The 20758-nt window shown below is 40.3% G+C and overlaps 1 protein-coding gene across 3 annotated transcripts in view; it reads left to right on the plus strand.

The window, feature by feature from the left end:
- MRTFB (myocardin related transcription factor B) overlaps window positions 1–20758 on the plus strand; it is a 66926-nt gene that overhangs the window by 26050 nt on the left and 20118 nt on the right. For 2 of the 3 annotated variants that reach the window (XM_063171050.1, XM_063171052.1), the window contains exons 4-8: window positions 14450–14515; window positions 15485–15540; window positions 16104–16179; window positions 16694–16855; window positions 17371–17555. In XM_063171050.1, coding sequence (XP_063027120.1) covers window positions 14450–14515; window positions 15485–15540; window positions 16104–16179; window positions 16694–16855; window positions 17371–17555 — 545 coding nt within the window. Of the gene's footprint in view, window positions 1–1659; window positions 1866–14449; window positions 14516–15484; window positions 15541–16103; window positions 16180–16693; window positions 16856–17370; window positions 17556–20758 lie in introns of those variants that run through there. The other variant, XM_063171051.1, reaches the window with a different exon arrangement.

A 20758-nucleotide genomic window follows, 5' to 3' on the forward strand; every position in this document is an offset into this window, starting at 1 on the left:
TGGCCTCAAATCATTCATGCTGCAAAGAGTTTTTTGCCGTATTGTCAGCTCCTTACATGTCAAGAGGTTGCTAAAGCCTGGTGAGCTCACTCCTCCTTGGAGTGTGCAGTTCTGAGCAGATCTAGGTCTCCTTCTCCCAGCAGCAGGCAAACAGGGAGAGGCTTCCAGATCCTGCTGGCTGGGCCAGGCAGCTTCACAGCCCGTGGTGTCACTTGCCCTGGCAGTGCACTGTCAAGGTGAACAGTCAGTGCTCAGTGGCTGCCTCGTAGAAAGATCCAAAGAGGAAAAGATGGGGGTTTTTTTCTAGTTTCCATTTCTAAAATTTCTGTGTCTCAATGTATATAGGTATTTTCAAATCTGATTCTATGGAAGAGAAACATTTTATCTGAATGGAGATATCCTTTATAATTTCAGGTTGAAGGATTTAAAATACAAAGTAGAGGTGCAGAAATTGTGTGCAATGATAGCATTTTTAGGGCAAAGGGAAGGGAAAATACACCTGCCAGAGTTCCTAGCTGACATGTAGAGACTCTTAAACATTATGTATAGTTTCTTTTCTCTAAGTACAGGAAATTAAATGCAGACTTGTCTGCTGTTCCCTTATGGCCAATGCCAGGTAATTAGAGGGGATCCATTTCCCTGAAATCTTCCAGGTTGACACTGAAGTTGATGACTCATGTAAGATAAATGGGATAAGCTGCAGAGAATGGCAGATCAGAAGCTGTGGGAGGAAATACTCATGAAACTGTTGGGAATAATGAGATGTGTAACTAATGCAAAAAGGAAAATAATAAAATACTCGGGGCATAGATTTTTACAACAAGGAATAGAGGCTCTCATACTGCAGGAAAGGCATGGAAATAATCACTGGTTTTCCCAGTTACCTCTGCTAGGTACCTGTCTCTGGAACCAGTCCTGGGGTTGATGGGTGGGAAGGTTCCTGACATAACTATAACATTTCCAAATCCCGCTGTGCAGCTTTGTTTACGGGTGAAACTTAATGAGTAATGAATGTGCCGGTCAGGCAAAGATGAAATATTTCTGCTGCCTGCAGCAGTGTTCTGAGGAGTGGGGGCAGGGAAAAGGAAGGGGGGAAAGGGAGAGGGACCTCAGCAGTAGTTTGTCTTAGGTATCAGCGAATGCTCTCCAGCAACTGCTGGATTTATTTTTAACCGCTTGACTCATTCTTTGTCAGATGATTGACCACCGAGCTGCACATTGAACACCAATGTGCAGAGGAAGCGAGCGTAACTCCAGGCACAGGAGGAGTGTCTGCCTGGTAGGAGAGGCGGGCTTTGGGAGTTCGGCTTCACATGCTCGGTGCCCGCGCTGAGAGCGGGCTGCGGGCTCGGAGCGGCCACAGCCGATTGAGCCAAGCCGGGGTGGACTGAGCCGAGCCGGGCTGGGCTGAGCCGAGCCAGGGTGGGCTGAGCCGAGCCGAGCCGGGCTGGGCTGAGCCGAGCCAGGGTGGGCTGAGCCGAGCCGAGCCGGGCTGAGCCGAGCCGAACCAGGGTGGACTGAGCCGAGCTGAGCCGAGCCGAGCCGAGCCGGGCTGAGCCGAACCAGGGTGGGCTGAGCCGAGCCGAGCCGAGGCGGGGCAGCGCCATGGGCGGCGCGGCGGTGCCCGGGCTGCTGCTGCCGTAGGAGCCCGCGGCCGGCCCCGTGCGGAGCGCGCTGCGCCGCTGCCCACCGCGGCCTGCGATTTTTTCGGTGCTGGATGTTGCCATTCTAAAGGATTCCCACCATGATCGATAGCTCCAAGAAACAGCAGCAGGGCTTTTCCGAGATCTTACCTGCAGGAGATCTTAAGCCACTGAAGGAGAAGGAATGCCTTGAGGGGAACAGCCAGAAGAGTCTCAAGGAAGGTCAGTCACTTGCTGCTTGGGGGACAGAGAATGCAGAAGTCCTGGGCACGTTCAGTTCACCAGCATGCCTGATTTAATGCTGTAGGTCAGAAAGAGTTTTTGTACATTAAATGAGGTATTGTTTTCCCTCTGAAAAAAAACCTCTAAAAGCTGAATTTATATTTTACCTGGGACTAGAAAAATAATGATGATAGTTTGATAGGAATTGTAGTATGAAGAAAAATGAGCAATCAAGTAGTCTTTTCAGGTTATCACTTAGTGCTGAATTAATGAAGGACTCTGAAATTGTCCTGTAAATATTGCACAAAGCGCTTCAAAATGTCTCTATTGAAATAAATCTAATGAAATAAACATCATTAAATATGGCATGTCAAAATAAAACCCCCCACACCTTTAGTATTAGACATATTGTTACCTCATTTTCAACAGTGCTTTTCTCAGCTCTTTTCTTTCTTTGGAATTCTGTTCTCCCCCTATACTTCAAATTAGGTTTGATTCTGGTTTTGAGAAGTGTGCTTTTCAAACCACATTATGTCTTTTTAAATTATTAGATTTCAGCTGGGCATTAAACTGATAAAATGCACGGGCATTAGTTTCTAAAATAGCAGTAGTCTGAGAATATTTGGAATATCATTCAAAGCTAACAAATAGAACTAAATGAGATTCATTTGAAGTAATCTCTGTTAGGCTGAGGCAGTAATGCTGCTGAGACAGGGGAATTGTCTTACTCCTGCGGGCAGGATTCCTCCCGCTGGCCAGAGTGAAGGAGGAGAAGGCAGAGACCTCTGGAGGGCGGCTGCCACCCTGCCCGGAGCCGTGGGACACGGCAGGAGTAACACACCAGGCTCTGGCAGCTCTGGGCTCAGCTCCAGCTGCTTAATCAATAGGACACAAACTGCATTTGTAGTAGACAAAACTCCTGCTTTCCTTTTACAGCACTCTGCTTTGGCTTTTCCTCCAGATATCTCTGGATTGTCTGGTGATTCAGAGACTTCTCCCTTGGTCTGGTGGCAAGAGTTCTATGTGAGATACTGCCTTTATCAGAATTTAAATGCTGGGTTTGTTTGGGGGTTTTGTCCATTTCTTTTTCTAAATTTGGATCTTAATAGTGTTTAAATTGGCAAAAAGATAGCCCATATTCAGTACTAAATTCAGTACTTGACAGGTTAGTGTAATGCCTCCCATTACTTAGCTTTAAGTTTGAGCTAAGGAAAGCCCTGATCTTTGTGCAGGGTACTGGTACTGAAGGTGTGTTGGTGATCAGGAAGGTACTGAGAGGTTGGGAAGGTACTGTGAGGTTGGGAAGGTACTGTGAGGTTGGGAAGGTACTGTGAGGTTTGGAAGGTACTGTGAGGTTGGGAAGGTACTGAGAGGTTTGGAAGGTACTGAGAGGTTGGGAAGGAAGGTACTGTGAGGTTGATGTTGCTGCCTGTGGCAGTGGCTGAGAGCAGAACTGCTCTGCCTCCCTTGTGGCAGGGAAGTCCTGCCTGGGAGACAGGATGAAAGAAAGGGCCGGCAGTGCCTCTGGCTCGGGGTGCTTTTGCCTCCCAACTCAGAGCAGCCCAGTTAAAGCCCTGCTGCTGCTGCTGCTGCTGCTGAGGCTCTGGGGACAGCAGCGAGAGAAGGGAGCCAGGAGGGTCACAGGGGTGGGCAGTGATGTAGGAAAGAAACAAAACCTGTCTGGGGTAAGCTACCAAAAAATCAAGGGCAAAAAAACATGGCAAAGGCAGCAGGGTGGGTAGTGTAGGTGGGCTGATGAGTAACCACAGCAGTGATTATTATCTTCAGGCCTCTTCAAGCATGTCAGTTATGGAGAAAGTGGATGAAAGAATGTACATTACAGTAATGATGGTCTGTCAGAGTAGCAAAAAACCTGCAATTATGGGATACTCTGCCAGTCTAAATTCATTAATATTTGAGAGCTTAAATTATTCACTGCATACAAGAAGATATGTTTTCCATAATCACTATCTTTGCTTCCTTTTCTGTGTTTTAGTACCTGTTCTCCATTTTCACTTTCCCCAGTGAATAGATCTTATTCTTTTATCTCTCCCAAGTTTGGCAATGTAATGATTAAAATAATGAACCTCTTCTTGAGAGTTTGATTGACTACAGGATCTCCTCTTCCAGCCTTTCCTCCTTCTAAAGCTTAGAAAAACAATCATTTTCTTTCTTGTGGTATATAGAATGAATTATTGAAAACACTCCAAATCTTCTTGATTTACATCTAGAGGGACTAAAACAGAGCTTCATGTTTCCAGTTCATTATGTTATGAAATATGTAGTTCAGACACTTTATAGATTTTTAAAAATTCAGTTGCAGTTGTTAGTTTAATCCTATTTAAATAATACTACAGGTAACAGATTTTACTTTTTGAAAAACATAAATTGTAGGACAACTTATTTTACAGAACAGTATCTTCTAAATTAGCTTGTGCCATTCTGTCTCTCTTTTTTTTGCCCTCCTCTTTTCTCCTCCTTTCTTCCTCCTTAAAATGATGTGGCTGGTTTTGCCACGTGAATTATCAAACATTTCTTCCTTAGGACACAAAAATACTTAAAAATATGATATATGAATTATAAAACTTGGAAAAATTAAAAATGTAATTATGTAGAGATCCAATTCAAAAGGTGCCTTTGTTTCATAAGCTACTTTGCACAGGTTTGGTAAATGTAAAAATCCTGAGATAGTGCAGTGCTTATTTCAGCAATGAGTACCTTAAGAGAACTGCAAGGTGCAATATTTTTTACTTAGTATTTCTTTATAAGAAAAGGGATTTTTGGTGGAAGCAAAACCAATAACACTGTCTTCAGCAAATTAATATTAAGGACATTAGCAGTTTAGTTGCAAAGCTGAACTTTTTCTTTCCTTAGGCTATTGATACACATTATAGCATCCTGTAGCATGGGAGGGAATCCTACTTACTTCTTGTAAACAGCTCAGATACTGTTGTTGCATATTGCCTTTTTTGTGAAAAAAGTTCTTTTATCTGTCTGATCAAAATTACCTTTGTTATGAGCAAGGAACAAATATATTTTCTGTCTCTGAGGTGAACCACACAGTGCTAACTAAACAGCTTTTTCAGAAATTCCTGTACCATTGACTGTACCTCCTGCAGCATCTTGTAGCTCTGTCAATTAAACAACCAAAACACTTGGAAAATTCAAGTGAAAAGCCTTAAATGTGCATACAGTTACTAAGGAATATTCAGTGCCATCAAACAGTGCACCTGTTGGGACCTGGGAATATATCTGGCCTGCAGATTGAAAGGTTTCCAACAGCACTGGAGAGAGTTGAGGAGATCTTGTTTTATACCCTGAGTTGTTTCAGTACAAAGATGGATGAGCTCTATGACCATACAGAACTCCTGAAGACACAGTATTAAACTGGTGAAACAGTTCAGTCTGGTGATTAGGTGGGATTTAAAAGGAGGCTGAATCCCAGTTTGTTTGCACCATATTTTTCATATCATAATCTGAGTTTCAAAGTTACCAGTTGCCTGCAGGCTACTCTAATTTAAAAAAAACTAGCCAGGAAGGAAATTTTATTTCCACCTTGAAACACAGTTTCTTTCCGGGATTTGTAATGCATTTTCAATTTACTGGTTTGTGAGGAACTGGAGACTGGCAAGTGCTGCAAACAGGATACAGGGTGCAATGAGTGGATTTCTCAGGTGTGCACTGGAATTGTCTTTGTGCTGCCTGAGTAACAGATTACCAGGTGTAGTCAGGAAGGATTTCTTCCCCTCATCCCTTGCAATCAAATCCATGGTGCATGAGAATTGTTTATTCAACAGACTTCCTGCTATTGCTGGCGTGTTGAGTATTGATGATACTCTTGACCTCTTCTGCTCTCCTGCCCTGGCATGATAAAGATTCTGCTCTTGGTTTATTTGGTTTGGTTGGTTTTTATAAAGAAAAAGCATTAAGTTGTGTCATCTGCTGTTTAGAGGTGTTTTTATGACCCCTTATTAGTGGTAGTCCATCAGGTATGTTTCTTGAGACACAGATAATGAGAAAAATACTGGTGAAAAAAGTGTTATTCTTTTGTTAATAAAGGAAGCACTGTAAATTCTGTGTAATGATCCTGCAGGGCTGTGCTAAACTCTACCATAAACAGTCTCTTTAATGTCATGGTATAATTGTATGTCGTAAAAGTAAATCAGCATTTACTCCACAGAATTTTCTTCTTCAGTGTAGCACTTAAATTAATAATAAATATATTGTAATACCATTATAATAAACACATGCTTAACTACTTCAATAAACCAAGACTACTATGTACTAATTTGACTTTGTATGTAATATGGATACAATTAGAAGACGATAGTGGCTAACCAAGAGCTTTTAAAAAACTTGCTATGGCAACTATAAGATTTCTTGAAGTTTTTATAGAAGGATTAGGAGTGCTGCTGCCAAGGGCCAGGGGTATTCCCATCCAACCTTACCCTGCACACTGCCAGCCTCTTTCTCCTGTTGGCATTAGGAGTCACACACTGCCAGCCTCTATCTCCTGTTGGCATTAGGAGCCCAAAGTCAGTGGCTATTGCTGAAGAGCATTTCTTTCATGGTGCTGCCAGGCCAGAGCACAGACCTGGCAGGAGGCACCTCTGCCAGTGTGAAAGCAGCAGAAGCAGCTGGGAGTGGAGGGAGGCACAGACCATTGGCTTTTCATTGGTAATGCTGTGTTAGATCATATTGAGTTATGAAACCACTCTCTGAAAGCACTGTCTGCTTTGCTGCTCTGCTGGGGGATTCTTCTTTCCTGTCACATCCACCACAACACGTGGGAGCCTCAGCCTCCAGTGCAGGGTCCTCCCTAATGCAGCAACTTCTCCATGCCTGTGATCAGCTGGACTCACCCACAGAGCATCTGCAGAGTCTGGAGCTGTCTGCAGCAGAGGTGACTCAGTACCATTGCTCACAGCCCCGGCTGCAAGCAGGCTCTCAGTGCAATCCACCTTGCTCTGCTTTCAATTACTGTGTACTCTCCTGAGGTGGAGAATCTGCTTGGGTGTGCATTTTGTTTGCTGTGCCTAGGAATAGCATGGACAATGGAGGGGGCTTGGCTGGAAATCATCTGTCATCATTCTATGTAATACACTCCAAATTATCACAAAGGAAGCTGTAATAGATGTAGAATTTAAACTCAAGTTTCATGAGCCCCTTCACAGTACACTTTTTGGCTAATAGTGGTATTTGAGGAAATGCAGATTATTTTTAAAAAATCAGAGGTCTGCACTAAGCAGAGTAATACTTGCAGATTTAGAAAATGTTATTGTTAATATACTGAAGTTATGCAATTTTACAGAAAATGGTAATATAAGCTTTAGTTTGTTAAGACTTCTCACCCAACATGATGATTTTTCTCATTTTAAAGACATAAACAGAATAATGAAAGGTATAGATTTTGCTTTTTACATATCCATGCACATATATATATATATATATATATATTCATCCCAGCAGACATCCCAGTAATTTGTTTGAAGGCTTGTGTATGTTCTGGCTGGTTTCTAAGCAACATGTTCCACAGCAATAGGATACAATACAGATTGTCCTATATCCTAGTCATTTAAGCCTCTCAGCTAATGATATTGTTATAGTTCATGTGTTTGTTTGAAATGTTCAGTTTACATGCAGCTCTCTTTGCCATCTAGGTTTTCATTTTGTGCTTTCAGTGGATGCTGTTCCTGCTGGAGCACTCATCTGGGCATCAGCACTGGCTGCAGACAAAAGCTTTAAATCACAGTGGTGTCATTTGGGAGATCTGGACGTCCTGCAGGGCCCCCCTCCAGAATTCTGGAGAGATGATCTGAAATGGCCCTCAGTAGTCTCCTCTCATGTACTTTACATTTACACAGTACATTTCTAAGCTGAAATGGAAGTATGACCGAATAATTGTTTGAAATGAATATGCAAAAGAGCTGCTTCAACTTTTCTTAATTATTTTGGATATAGTCTTAGCAGAAAAATCACTTATACAATAATGGAAAAAAGAACATTGAAATTATATAACAAACCAGTAAGGTTTTTTTTTTAATGAAAGCAAGATAACTAAATAAAATAAAATAGTTCCTTTTAAAAATTATATTCTGGCATACATGGAAGTTGTGAAGGCATTCACTCATGGTTAGATGATGTCTGATACTTTTTACAAGATGAATTGGTGATAAATTATTTTTGTTTTAAAACGAAGAGTATTTAATATGCTGTTGTTACCATCTTCAGGCTGATGGGGAATGAGTACCACAATGTAAAATGCATTTTATCTTAAAATTCCATACAGCTTACTTAGAATCATTTCCAACAAATTAAAAGTAGCTATTTTCATGGTTTTCTCACCTCTCCTTTTTTGACATGCCATATAAATGAAGTTAACATTATATTAACAAATTTCTGACTTTGGACTGGTGGAATGTGTAATACCATGTGCAAACTACCATGTTCCATAACCTTCCTGAATTATGTACCTCGCATATCACCTGCTCTTTCTTTTACTTACTACATAAAATATACTTTCTACTATATTTTTTTTTATTTGCAGAACAAATATTAGTGGGAAAAAAATAACCATTTTTTAATAGATTAAGTACAATACCTCATCATAGAGCTGAGAGAGAAATCTCAGCTCAGGAGAAAGCAAAACCTATTTCTGGAGGATTAACCTAGCATAAAGTTAGGGTGTGTAGAAAATCCAGACTTTAGGATGTGAGCAGATGGGGTGTGGGGTGCAGGGCAGCAGTGCAGGATGCCCATGGGCACTGGGTGCTGTAGGATGTGAGCAGTGGGGTGTGGGGTGCAGGGCAGGATGCCCATGGGCACTCAGTGATTTAGGATGTGAGCAGTGGGGTGTGGGGTGCAGGGCAGCAGTGCAGGATGCCCATGGGCACTCGGTGCTTTAGGATGTGAGCAGTGGGGTGCAGGGCAGCAGTGCAGGATGCCCATGGGCACTCGGTGCTTTAGGATGTGAGCAGTGGGGTGTGGGGTGCAGGGCAGCAGTGCAGGATGCCCATGGGCACTCGGTGCTCAGGTTCTGCAGCTCTGGAGCTGCTGCCCTGTGAGGCTGTGTCCCAGTTCCAGGGCAGAGGTGATGCTGGGATCACTCCCGGTGGAATTCTGTGCTCTGTGCAGTGCCACACGCTGGTGACACCCTTGCCTTAAGGGTCCAGCGCTTCAGCCCAGGGGACAGTTCTGTGTCTCCCCGCGGTGCCGGTGCCACTGCAGCCTGTGCCGGGAGCCTCTGCCCGCTGTGCCCAGCCTCCAGGGGGCACGGGCTGCAGAAAAGCTGTTGGCAGCTGGCAGAGAGAAATGGAGGCTCTCAGTGTCCCAGCTTTGCACCGAGAGGAAACGGCCGCGGTTCCAGCACTGTCTGTTTCCATGGCAGCCAGCCTAGCAGCCTGCGCTGGAGTTTCTGCCGCTCTTGGAAATTTCCAAGGGGTTATGGAGGAATGTTGGACATTACATTTTCTCATTTCCACTTGCAGTTTGAAGTGTTTAAATAGGTAATATCTGTTGGATTTTAACTTCAGGAGAATAATGAGATTATTACATACAGAACATTAAAAAATCTCGATGTGTTGTGTTTCTTCCTGCTGCCATTTGAAAGGACTGTGTGGTGTCTCCTGGACCCTGTGTCCACGGTGAAATGTTTGTTTCAGCTGTGTAATTGAGAAATGGCAACAACTATTTGCTGTTTCATAGTACCTTCTATAAAAAGATTAAAATTTGATCTTAAATTAATAGGCTATGTAATGAACTATGTTAGATGTGGAATTATTAGTGCTGGAACCGCTGGAACTGTGCACAATATGTGTTCTGGTTTTTTTCAAGGCAAGAAGCAGTGGTGAAAGCTTGTCAATCGGTGTAGATAGCATTGTTCCTGCAGGACAACTATTGATTTATTTTTGGCCTCTTTACATTCCAGTGCTTGTGATTATGTAGTACTACTTTGAGACTGCTCTTCTATAGGATACACGTTACAGATTCGTAACAGGCATCACTTGCTCAGCTCTGATAAAAGCTGTTTGTTGTGGGTGATTCAATAATACACTTTATTTCACTCCTTCTGCCACTCACAGCAAGTAAAACATGCCCAGAGAGCTGTTTGCTGCCTTTCCAAGGTGTACAGAACGTGCTGTGTCTCCTCAAGTGCCTGCTTGTGGCACTTCTGCTCTCACCCCCAGAGCGCTCCAGCAGGAGATTGGGAGCTGCTGGTTCTGGTTATCCTCAGTCTCTGCCCTTTGGGGCACACTGTGTGTGAACCTGAGCAGGACTCCTGGGGTGAGAACAGGGCATTCATTGGCTTTATAAAAGTTACTGCTTTACAGAAATTCACTTCCACATAACCAAGTGCATTGGTTAATGGGTGAGCTCCCCTTTCTGCACCACCATCTCCATTCCCTGGTCAGAAGTGTTGATTCCCTGGTGTGCTGACACTGGAAGGAGCTGCAGAGTGGAGCACCAGCCTCTGGCACTCAGCTTTTGTGCTGGCTAAACACTCTCCCTCCAGTGCAGTCACAAGACTTCTGCTGACTCTGAGAGTCAGATAACCAGATGTTCTTACTGTGAGGAGGGATTATGCTTTTTTGTTTTGTCAGTAAGTATTAAATAAGCTATTCAAGCTTTAGTGATCATTTTATTGACTTAAGAAAACACATGGAAATTTTGGAATCTCTCCACCTGGTGTTCAAGTGTTAAAATCGTATGTTTAGTTGAAAACAAAAAAGAAAATCCTCCCTTCTCCCTCGGTCACAGCAGGAATTGGTCTGACCTCTCTGTGCATGGCTTTTATTCAGAAGCAGTTCACAGACAATTTTTAGAGTTGCAGTGGTGTGAAGGAGGATTCCTGCCAGATAATGTGAAGTGCAAAATATTTGTACTGTCTTTTAACAACTACATTTGCTTAATGGTGTTAACACTGCCCTTCTTTTGCACATGTACTTTAAATAGGAGGAACAGCATTAACAGCATTAATAGTTTTTCAACATATGTAAATATTTGTTAATGTTGTGCCTTCATTTTGGAAATCACTTATGATTTTAGATGTTATGTAGGTAACTTCCTGATTTTAAAAGTGTAAAAGTGAAAGGTAAACTATCTGGCAGCAAGCTGAATGGATTTACTCTGATAAGAACCATCTGTAAAACACAATGTTTGAGTAAACACCATTCCAAGGGCAACTTTGCTTTGTAGTACCTCCACCTCCTGTCTTTCGAGTTCTCCCTTCCCCACATTCCATGATGGTTTGTCTGTAAATGTTTCTTTAAAATAAAGGGGAGGGAGAAAAACAAAAGAAGGAAAAATCCAAACCCCGACCCACACTAGAACAAGAGTAAAAAATATATATGCATATATAATATATATGTGTGTGTGCATATATAGATATATAGATTTGGGTAATGCTTCAGTGGTTTTTAGATTTTTTAGTGGTTTTTTGGTGGGTTTTTTGGTTTTTTTTTAGGCTGTCTCCTTATCTCAATCCAGCTTTACTAGATATACCACTTTGTGTGTTACTGACTGTTCTAGAAATCTCTTGCTATGTGGATTTCCATATATATCATAAGTAAAGTCTGTATTAGCTTTAATTACATTAGATTTAAACCAACCTGTGTTCTGTTCTAGATAGTTTCCCACAGAAATAAATGAGCAATTCTTTGCCATAAGTGGAATTCTCATATGGCTCATCCTTGTCTCTGAAGATAATTTCATTATATTTTCCCTATTGAAAACGTGTGATTCAGTTTCCATGACTCCCATCCTCCTGTCAGGCTGGCTGTTCTTGTGAGTCCCCATTTCCTCCTGAGCTTTTCACAGACCTCACTGCTGTTCCCTCCCTTCATAGCCACAGCAGGCTCCCCTCCAGTATAGAGAGACACATCTGTGTGTACCTGCAGAGACACTGAAGGGTCACTCCTGCCTGTGCTGTGACTCCTGCTCTGACACCCTGACCTGTAACCCAGGTGTGCTCTGACTGTGTGAAGTTTTGCAACTCACAGACAGGTCCTTCTGCTTCATCCTTATAAACAGCTCTGCTTTTTACTTTGTGTCACTGTAGGGGCTGAAAGTATTTTAGATCCTTTAGATCCTTGTATCTCTTTCATAGAGATATCAATATTGGCTTTTTTCTGATGGATTTGCTTTGGAGTAGCAAAACCTTTTTAGCTTTCCAACTTTAAAAAATAATATGTTTAGGGGTTTTATTCAAGATTGCTTTCTATTTGAAAATTTTCTATTTAATAATGCATTTGACTGCTCAATATTTATCTTTTTAAAAAGTGTAGCTATGAAACGCTTTTTCAACGTTAGTTTTGGAGTTGATTGCAAAAGCAAACATCTGGTTTTCATCCAGCTTGGTTTCTGTTTAACCTTGCTCTGGTCAAGTCAAAATCTTCAGTTATTATCTTATACCATCTTTCTAACTATGAGTCATCTCTTCTTTAGCATTCCCCTGCAGTGCTTTCCTATTAGTCATGCTACAGGCTGTCCTTTCCTTATTATGTAATATATAAGTTCATGATATTTATCTAGTAAGTGAATAACTACATGTTCTATATCTTCTATATCTTCTATATCTCTGATTTTCTCACTGTTTCTATGACTTGTCCAGATACAGATGGGACAACTTCAAAATCTTCCCTTATTGCTTTGTAGTGCCCAGTGTAGATGAACAGATGATGGGCAGACAAGTAATGTTATGAGAGACAAAAAGGTTTGTTACATTTTTTCTTAAAAAATGCTAAAGCTTCACACGTGAGCACATAAGGTTTATGTGCAGGTACATTCTTACTGTTCTCTCCCTTTTGCTCTAGTTCCATGTATGTTCCCTTTTTACACTGTACATTGTTTAGGATATGGCTGTGGTTTTAGTCTTTCTGTAAAGCTTAAGCCAAATATCTGACCATAAATGAAGCCACAAATCATAGATACATTCCTAAACTACACAGCAGGGCTTCCTATCATTTATATTTAGATATAATGTTCAGTATAATATATTCAATAATAATGTTCTTTCCCACTTGTGATTACTAATATTGAAAGCACATCCCTAGCAATGCTTAGGTAGTTATAGCTGAACCAGCTCCCCCTACAAAATGGGCTTTATGAGAAAGCTTAGTGAAGAAAAAATTGTAAAAGAAAATTGTAAAGTCTGAACTGATCTGCTGTGCCACAGCCCTGAAATGTTTGTATTTGAACTCTCAATGTTTGTGTGACACAAGAAAATAATGTCCTTGTTTTCAGGACTTGCTATTCCCGGTCTTAATGCCTTAGCCAGAGGAATATCCTTCCTGTACTGCAGAACAGGAAATAAGCTGGTTCCTTTTAAATTCTGGAAACAATGAACTTTGTCCTTAGCTTAATTTTTTAGAAATTACATTCATTTTGATGTTTTGGACAATGCATTAGCTTGTTTTGCTTCCTTGTGAAATACAATAGGAACAGCATACCATAATCATACACCCATAATAAGCTCTCAAGTTGGAATTTCAGCATGTAAATATCACATCTTTAATGTGATTTATACTTTGTCTTAACTGTCCCTTGTTCAGAAGATGAAATTTCACTTTGGGGTAGTAGCTATATGTGTCAAGGAGATAATGAAGCATTATGATAATTTGATACAGAAACAAGGGGATGGGAGGGGTAGAAACAACTTTTTGCCCCCCTTGTTTTTCCCCCCAGCAACAAAAAGCCATAATCTTTAAAAGTATAAATCTTTAATGTCTACCTCTTCCCCCAGGTTTTGTGGTTTCTGGTGTAGCATTTAATATATGTCACATTGGTTGACACACAGAAATGTGTGAGAAACATTTCATTAAATGTAATGAAATGTAAGAAGTTACCTCTGAAGCTTTATAAGCTGTTTTTCCACATTTGACAGTACTGGATATATTCTGTTCTTTAAGTAATTATGATAACACATATCTCAGTCAAAAAAACCAACATTTTCTGATGTTCAGAGAGAGAATAAGGTGTGTTCCTGATTGTAACACTTTTTTGTTGTTTTTAAATAAGGCAGATAAAATTCTGCTTAGCTTCAGTTTCTTGTGTTTCAGCAAAGTTTATTTAATGTACAATCAGCCTTTATATTAAAAAAAAAACCTTAAGAAGAAACAATCAGCAAGACACACACAGACCTTTTCTTCTAAAATGCTCTGCACAGTTCATTTCTATTTCAGCCCAGTGAAGTCATGTAAGATTGGCTTAGGACATGCAGTAAGGCTCTGTAATCATTATGGGCTCCAGTTTATGGTTTAAACTCTTTCTACCTCACTTTTTCTTGATGTAAGCTCAACACTCCTCATGAGGCCTGACTGGTGGGAAAAGTGGATGCACATGGGAAATACAGTCCTGGCATCAGGGATGAGACTGAGAGCAAACTCCAGTGAAAGTGGGGATGGAAGTCATCCCTGGGAACTGTTAACAGCAGCTGTTCCTAGGATGGCTCCTGGGGGTTACTGTCAGGGCTGAATACACAGCAGAAAGAATTTCTAAGGTTGCAGTACTTGGTATCATTGGAATGGGGGTTTTGCACTGGATGAGGAGACTGTGCTCACACAGGAATCAATGTTTTCTTTTGTCAGTACTTCAGCTGAGGCTGCAACAGAGACGGACACGAGAACAGCTGGTGGACCAGGGCATCATGCCACGTAAGACTTACACCTAGTAATTTGTATTTCTGTAGTGTTAATTATGAATTGAATATATAAAATTATGAAGATAAGCATTTCTGTGAGATCATTAAAAATAACTTCAGCATTTGAAAAGACTTGTGGGATCCTTTTGATAACCTAAGTGAGCATGTAGTGAATTCACTGTGCTTCAGTGAATTCAAGTGCATCATGTTTCAGTTAAAATAGCCATTGTGACAGAAATGCAGGTAGGCCTAGTCTGATTCTGCTTTTATTTTCTCTACTTAAATAATTATGACTAAATAAACTGAATTACTTAAATGAGTTGGCATTATTAATAAAACCAGCAGTTTTTAAAGAGTAGAATGACAAAGGTTTCCAAACAAATGAGAGGTGCACAGGAAACATGGAGGATCTCTAAGTGGATAGCACTGAGATGGAGCACTCCACAATTTATGTTATTGCTAGGTTAACAGTGGTTTTTTTACTCTTTTTGGTTATTTAGTAGCTAGACATCATTCTGTTTTCTAAGATGAACATTTAACTCCTCCACATTTTTCTATATCATTTTTAAATCAACACATCGTTCTTAAGGGAAGGTCCAGTTCTCTCTAATAACAGCAAGTATGAGGTATGGACAGCCAGAAAATTCAGTGCAATAAATCAAATTAAATTGGCATTTTGGCATTCTAAACCTTACCTCACAAAATTTCCACTGTAGGACAGTTTTGATAACTAAACAAACACCTTTGTAGATGGTGAAAAAGTTAACCATTACATGGTAATAATCTGTTAAATATTCCAGGTATTCTATAAAGGAGTATTGCTCATCTCTGCTAAATATAGGTGGATACAACTAGCACAAATCAAATGTAATCCTGCAAGCACAACTCTGAGGTGGTGTTAACACTCATACACACATTCTGGTTAGCATATTTCTTTAGAAAATTATTTCCTGTCCATTTAACTCTTCCTCTCCCTTCACAGCTTTGAAAAGTCCAGCTGCATTCCATGAGCAGATAAAGAGCCTGGAGCGAGCCAGGGTAAACCACTTTGTGTAGACTTGTGATTAACATCTGGAAATGGAGAGTCAGTTTTTTGTGATACTAAATTCTCTGAGTATATGGAAAAATTCTTACCATTACAGTAAAAATGTATTATTATTTTGGGAGAATTTGTTAAAATAAAATATCAAATCTGAGAGGAACTTCTCTGACCCTTCACAGATCAGTGGGGATTAAATTTATGGGGGGTTAAAACATATGGGGGGTTAACCTCCAATTAAGGATTGGATACTTGGGGAAATTATGCTTCAGCAGTTTTTTTCTATGGCAAATCTATACTATTGTGATTATGTGGTGGTGTGGGATCAAACCAGAAACATTCCCATCTTGTCTGTAGAAGTTGGAAATCCATCAGCCCTGCTTAACTGCTAGGAAAACAGAACAAAGCAGGAGGAACCCCTCTACTGCCTGTGTTCTGACAGTGCTAACCCCCCATCTGAATGAAACTGCAACTATTCATTGATTGGACGTGGCTGATTTGTCAAACTGCTTTGAGTTTTTAAGTGAACAGTAGCTAATTGTGCTTCCTCCTCTCTTTTAAGACTGAAAATTTCTTGAAGCACAAGATCCGGAGCCGGCCGGACCGCTCGGAGCTGGTCAGAATGCACATCCTGGAGGGTACGTGCTCACAGGCTGCATCTGGAGCCTGCCCAGGCTGCTCACAGCAGGGCCTTGCTTTGCTCTGCCTTGTCTCCCTGAATGACATTGCCTGGCAATTCATTCTAAAGGTTTATCTGCTCTATTTCTCTGCTTCTGCAGTGTCTGTGATAGTCTGTATTCTAAATCTGTGTATTAACAGATACATCTATGGCAGTGAAGGTATTCCCAGCAGTGTGTTTATTTGTTTGCTCTTGCATATTGTTCTTGATCTATAATGGCAATTATAGTATCAGATGTGTACATCAGATGTACATATTTCAGTTTCTACTCCTGCTCTAAAATGACCTGACAGCCTTATGCTCTCCTCTGGCCCTAAAGAACTTTTAATAAATGTGACTGTTATGCTGTTACCTGTTATACCTGGCTGCTTTTGATACAAGTGGAATGGTTACTGCAAAGACAAGACAATGTTGTTTGTCATGAAATTGGGGAACAAGTGGAACAGAATATTTGAATCAATATATCCTTTTAGAGACCTTTGCAGAGCCTTCACTACAGGCCACTCAGATGAAACTGAAGAGAGCTCGCTTGGCAGATGATCTGAATGAGAAGATTGCTCAGAGACCTGGCCCTATGGAACTGGTAGAAAAAAATATTCTTCCTGTAGACTCCAGCGTTAAAGAAGCCATTATAGGCAAGTAGTAGTCCCACAGCTTCTGTTTGTAATCTATGTGGCATTGTGGAAAATAAATAATTTAACTCTTGAGGGTAGAGTTCACTAGAAGATAACACATGCTAAGTTTATTACTACTTACTCTTTCAGCTTCTGAGACCTAAACTTTGTTATCATTTAAATAAAATAGTCCTATTTTTACATGAAACTTTGAAAATACATTTTTTAAAATAAAAATCATTACAAATAATCAAACATCTGTAGCCATCCCTCAGCCTGTCGTAGGTGTCTGCGTGCACCCCACATCTGTTGAATGTACCTTTTAATCTCTTACTAAAACCACTTCTGCTCCACACTTGGTTTTATTGATTTAATATGACTCTCATATTAAAAACACAATAAATACTTAGGTACCATATGTTTAGACTGCTGAAAACTGATCATTTTCCAGCAATTAGCTAATTCTGCCATAAATGTCTAAATTAAATTTGTGCAATTAAAAAAAAACATTGTTTCTTTCTATGTAAACATTTTAGCAGTTGGACAAGAGAATTATCCTCAAGCTTTGGATGATTTTTCATTTGATGAAGACAGCAGTGATGCTTTATCACCAGATCAACCAGCCAGCCAAGAATCCCAGGGTTCAGCAGCTTCCCCTGGTGAGCCAAAACCAAGTGACTCACCCTCACCAATAACCCCAAACGCTGCTACATCAACACAGGTACAGTTTTTAAATGTTAAGATCTTCATAGTATGCTTTTGGTCTGGCACTGCAGAAGTGGGGCATGGTTTCAAACAGAATGAATACATCTGCTGCTACAAAGGGCTGTCTGGGACTCTCTTTTCTGCTTGGGGGTGTATAGAGTAGAACCCTGGCTTAGCTGGTGGCAGTGATGAAATTCCCATAGGCTGCAGTGAAGCCATAAATTCCCTGAAATTCATTATGACAAGATCTGCAGCTTTCCCAGAAGTTGTTTAAAAGGTCATGGCCATGGTTTACTCCAGCTGTTATTGATTACTTAATGTCTGTCTTCCTTCTGGGCAAGGTCTTGAACTCATTTAGAATGAAACTTTACTGAAAAAACAACAGTTGATGTCAGTTCTGTTACCTTCAGAAAAGTCCACAAAAAAGGTTTCCCACATAATTTAAAAATTCTTTCCTATATTATTAAAATACTGCCTAAGGAATTTACTATTTAAGAAAAATAACAGTTATGTTGATTTTTCTGAGGTTTTTAGTATTTCCTCAAGGTACTTACAAAGAAAGGAAAGTAAATGTGTCGTGGCAGATAAAATGTTATCTCTATAGCAGAGCATCTAAATGTGTGAGGATTTAGAGAGCTGAGGATTTGCTCCTTACTGCAGAAAGTAATGTAAAAGTCAACTGTTAGATAAGTAAAAAAGAGACAGCTCTTGTTAATGCTCCAAAGTCTGTAATGTCTTCATGACCATGGACACCTGATAGCTGAGTGGTTCAGGATCTGGTGTTACTCTCCTCGGTTTTCTTATTATCACAGGAGATGGAAACAGTATAGTAAATTTTATATACAGAAACAATGCTGGATGGAAAGTACAGCACATCCATTGTATTTCATTGTTCCCTAACATACAGATTAAGATATGAGTTCGGTTTCACATTGAGAGAACATAATTTGTGTTGAATAAATTGAAAAGAAACCACATGAAATTAGATTCCTGAGTAAGGAATTAGGTTCCTAATGGAGAGTTAAATAAAAATACTCAAAGCAATACATGCCAAAAGCTTTTCAAGTAGGAAGCATAAGAGAGATCTGTGATTGCAGAAACAAAAAGCAGGGCACTTGAACTTGATTGAAAAAGCGCTTCAGAAAAACCTTTAAGCCTTTGCTTATGGATTTCATATCACATTACAGCCACTTCTGTGCACACATCTAAAATGAGAAGTTGTTCTTCTGCAGAATAAAACAGATGCTCACCTTGTTGTTCCTTTTGAATTAAAGAATAACAGCACAGCAGGTCTCTACAGGAGACATGTCTGGGAATGGCTCCTTTATTCTTTTAATTTCCTCTGATAAATTTTAAATTTTATTACAACAAAGTAAATACAAAAAATACAAAGAAAGTTTTGAATAAAGCAGAGTGCAGCCAGAGTTCTTTTCAAGGCTTCCTCCTCCGCACATTTCCAGACATTAGAGGATGTAACAGAAGTTTCAGAACCTTCAGCTCTTGCTGACTGATGACCTAAAACTTGCTTTAACCCAGTGTACTTGCATCTGGTAAGGATTAGGCATTTTAGTCATACTCTAAACAGATCAAATTGAGGTATTCACAATTCAGAAGATATTAAATAGTTATCTTCAAAACAGCTGAAGAATTTTGCTTGATGGCACAGAATGACTGTTTCCCTAATACATTCTCTGTAGCTTGTTAACCTGCTAGATTCTTGTTGGCATCCAGCAGAAAAGGTACAGAAATCATATTATTTGGAATAGGGATCTGATCAAATTAAATAATGACTAGTTTATGAAGCAGTCAGGTGAAGAAGTCAAATCTAAGTTTTTGAATTTAAAAATAAATTATGTGTATGGTTCATTGCTTTATCTAACATTTGCAGGTAAAATTGGGAAGTCTGTAAAAAGCTTTGTGTGTAGGTTAGGATAATGGCTAGTGTAAGGAGAAGTAATTTACTCTCTGGCAAGAGGAAAATGTTTAACACCATGATTTTCATGCAATGTGAAAAGAGGTAATTTGGGGTTTTGGTGGTGCTTTTTTTTGTTGTGCAAGTCCAGCAAAAACAGATACTGTGTAGATATCAGATGCTTTCCAGAGCAAACACTTGGAAACTTGGAAATAAAAATAGAGACATTTGTATCTTTAGCCTGCCACCAGGCTGGATAGGACAGGCCAGGCATGTGCACAGTGTTTCAGTGACAGGGAGGGCATGGTAAATCTGCTGTCTAATAAAGCAAGCATCAGGAGTTGTTCCTCTGTGGCTGCAAGACAGGGATCAAACCCACTTTTCAGCTGACTGGGTTATGGGCTAGAGTTGCCTCTTGGCAGCTGATGGTTGGGAACACAGTGAGATGTCTAAATGAAACATGAAGACAAAATGGAAATTTCTTACAAATTAATTGTGAGCAAAAGTCAGAGAGCTTTGTTCATACAGACTGGCACCTTGGGAACTGCTATCCCAGAAACACAAAAGAACCAGGACATAGAGTTGCAAAATGTGTACTAAGTCCTTTGTAGTACAGAAAAATACAGGAAAGGTACAGGAAGAAATGAAACAGAAAGTACCTGTCAGACTTCATTATAATGCAAGTCTTGGAATTAATTTGGAAGAAAAAGGATGTTTACTGATCGGAATATAAAGAAGAGGCTTTTATAAAAGGAGCATTGTGCTAGGGGATCTAATTGCTTTCTTAAACAATGGAAGTGCAACTGATGTCATCTGGCTGGATTTATTACTGGATGATAGTAAACACTAGGAAAATGAGGATGGAGATGACCAGAAATGAGCCAGAAAGAGGGAAGTGCTGGCTGAAAGGAAGCTGGTACCAGTGCTCTGTGGGAGTTGATGTGGGACGTTCTGGTTTCATGTTACCATTAACAACCTTGACGTAAGAACAGGTCACCTAACAAAAGTAGGAAGGCACAGTCAGCACACAGTTGGATTGTTATTATGCAAAAAGAACTGGTTGATTTGGCTTTTAGGAGAGAAATGCAATTCCAATAGAATGAACAGTTCTTGGAAAGAAAAATACACAATGCCCTTCTTTCCCATGACAAAGAAATGTGGAAACCTAGGGACTCTTGACTCAAGAGAAAACGGAGGAGGAAGAGAGCTGGGGTGCAATGTTCAGCAGTGGAGTCAGGGAGCTCCTGTGGACATCCTCTGTAAAACTGCAAGCCTGTCAGAAGAGGTGATTCCAGGAGAAGTGCTAA

Source organism: Melospiza melodia, chromosome 18 (genome assembly GCF_035770615.1).
Source record: "Melospiza melodia melodia isolate bMelMel2 chromosome 18, bMelMel2.pri, whole genome shotgun sequence".
Taxonomy (NCBI): Eukaryota; Metazoa; Chordata; class Aves; order Passeriformes; family Passerellidae; genus Melospiza; species Melospiza melodia.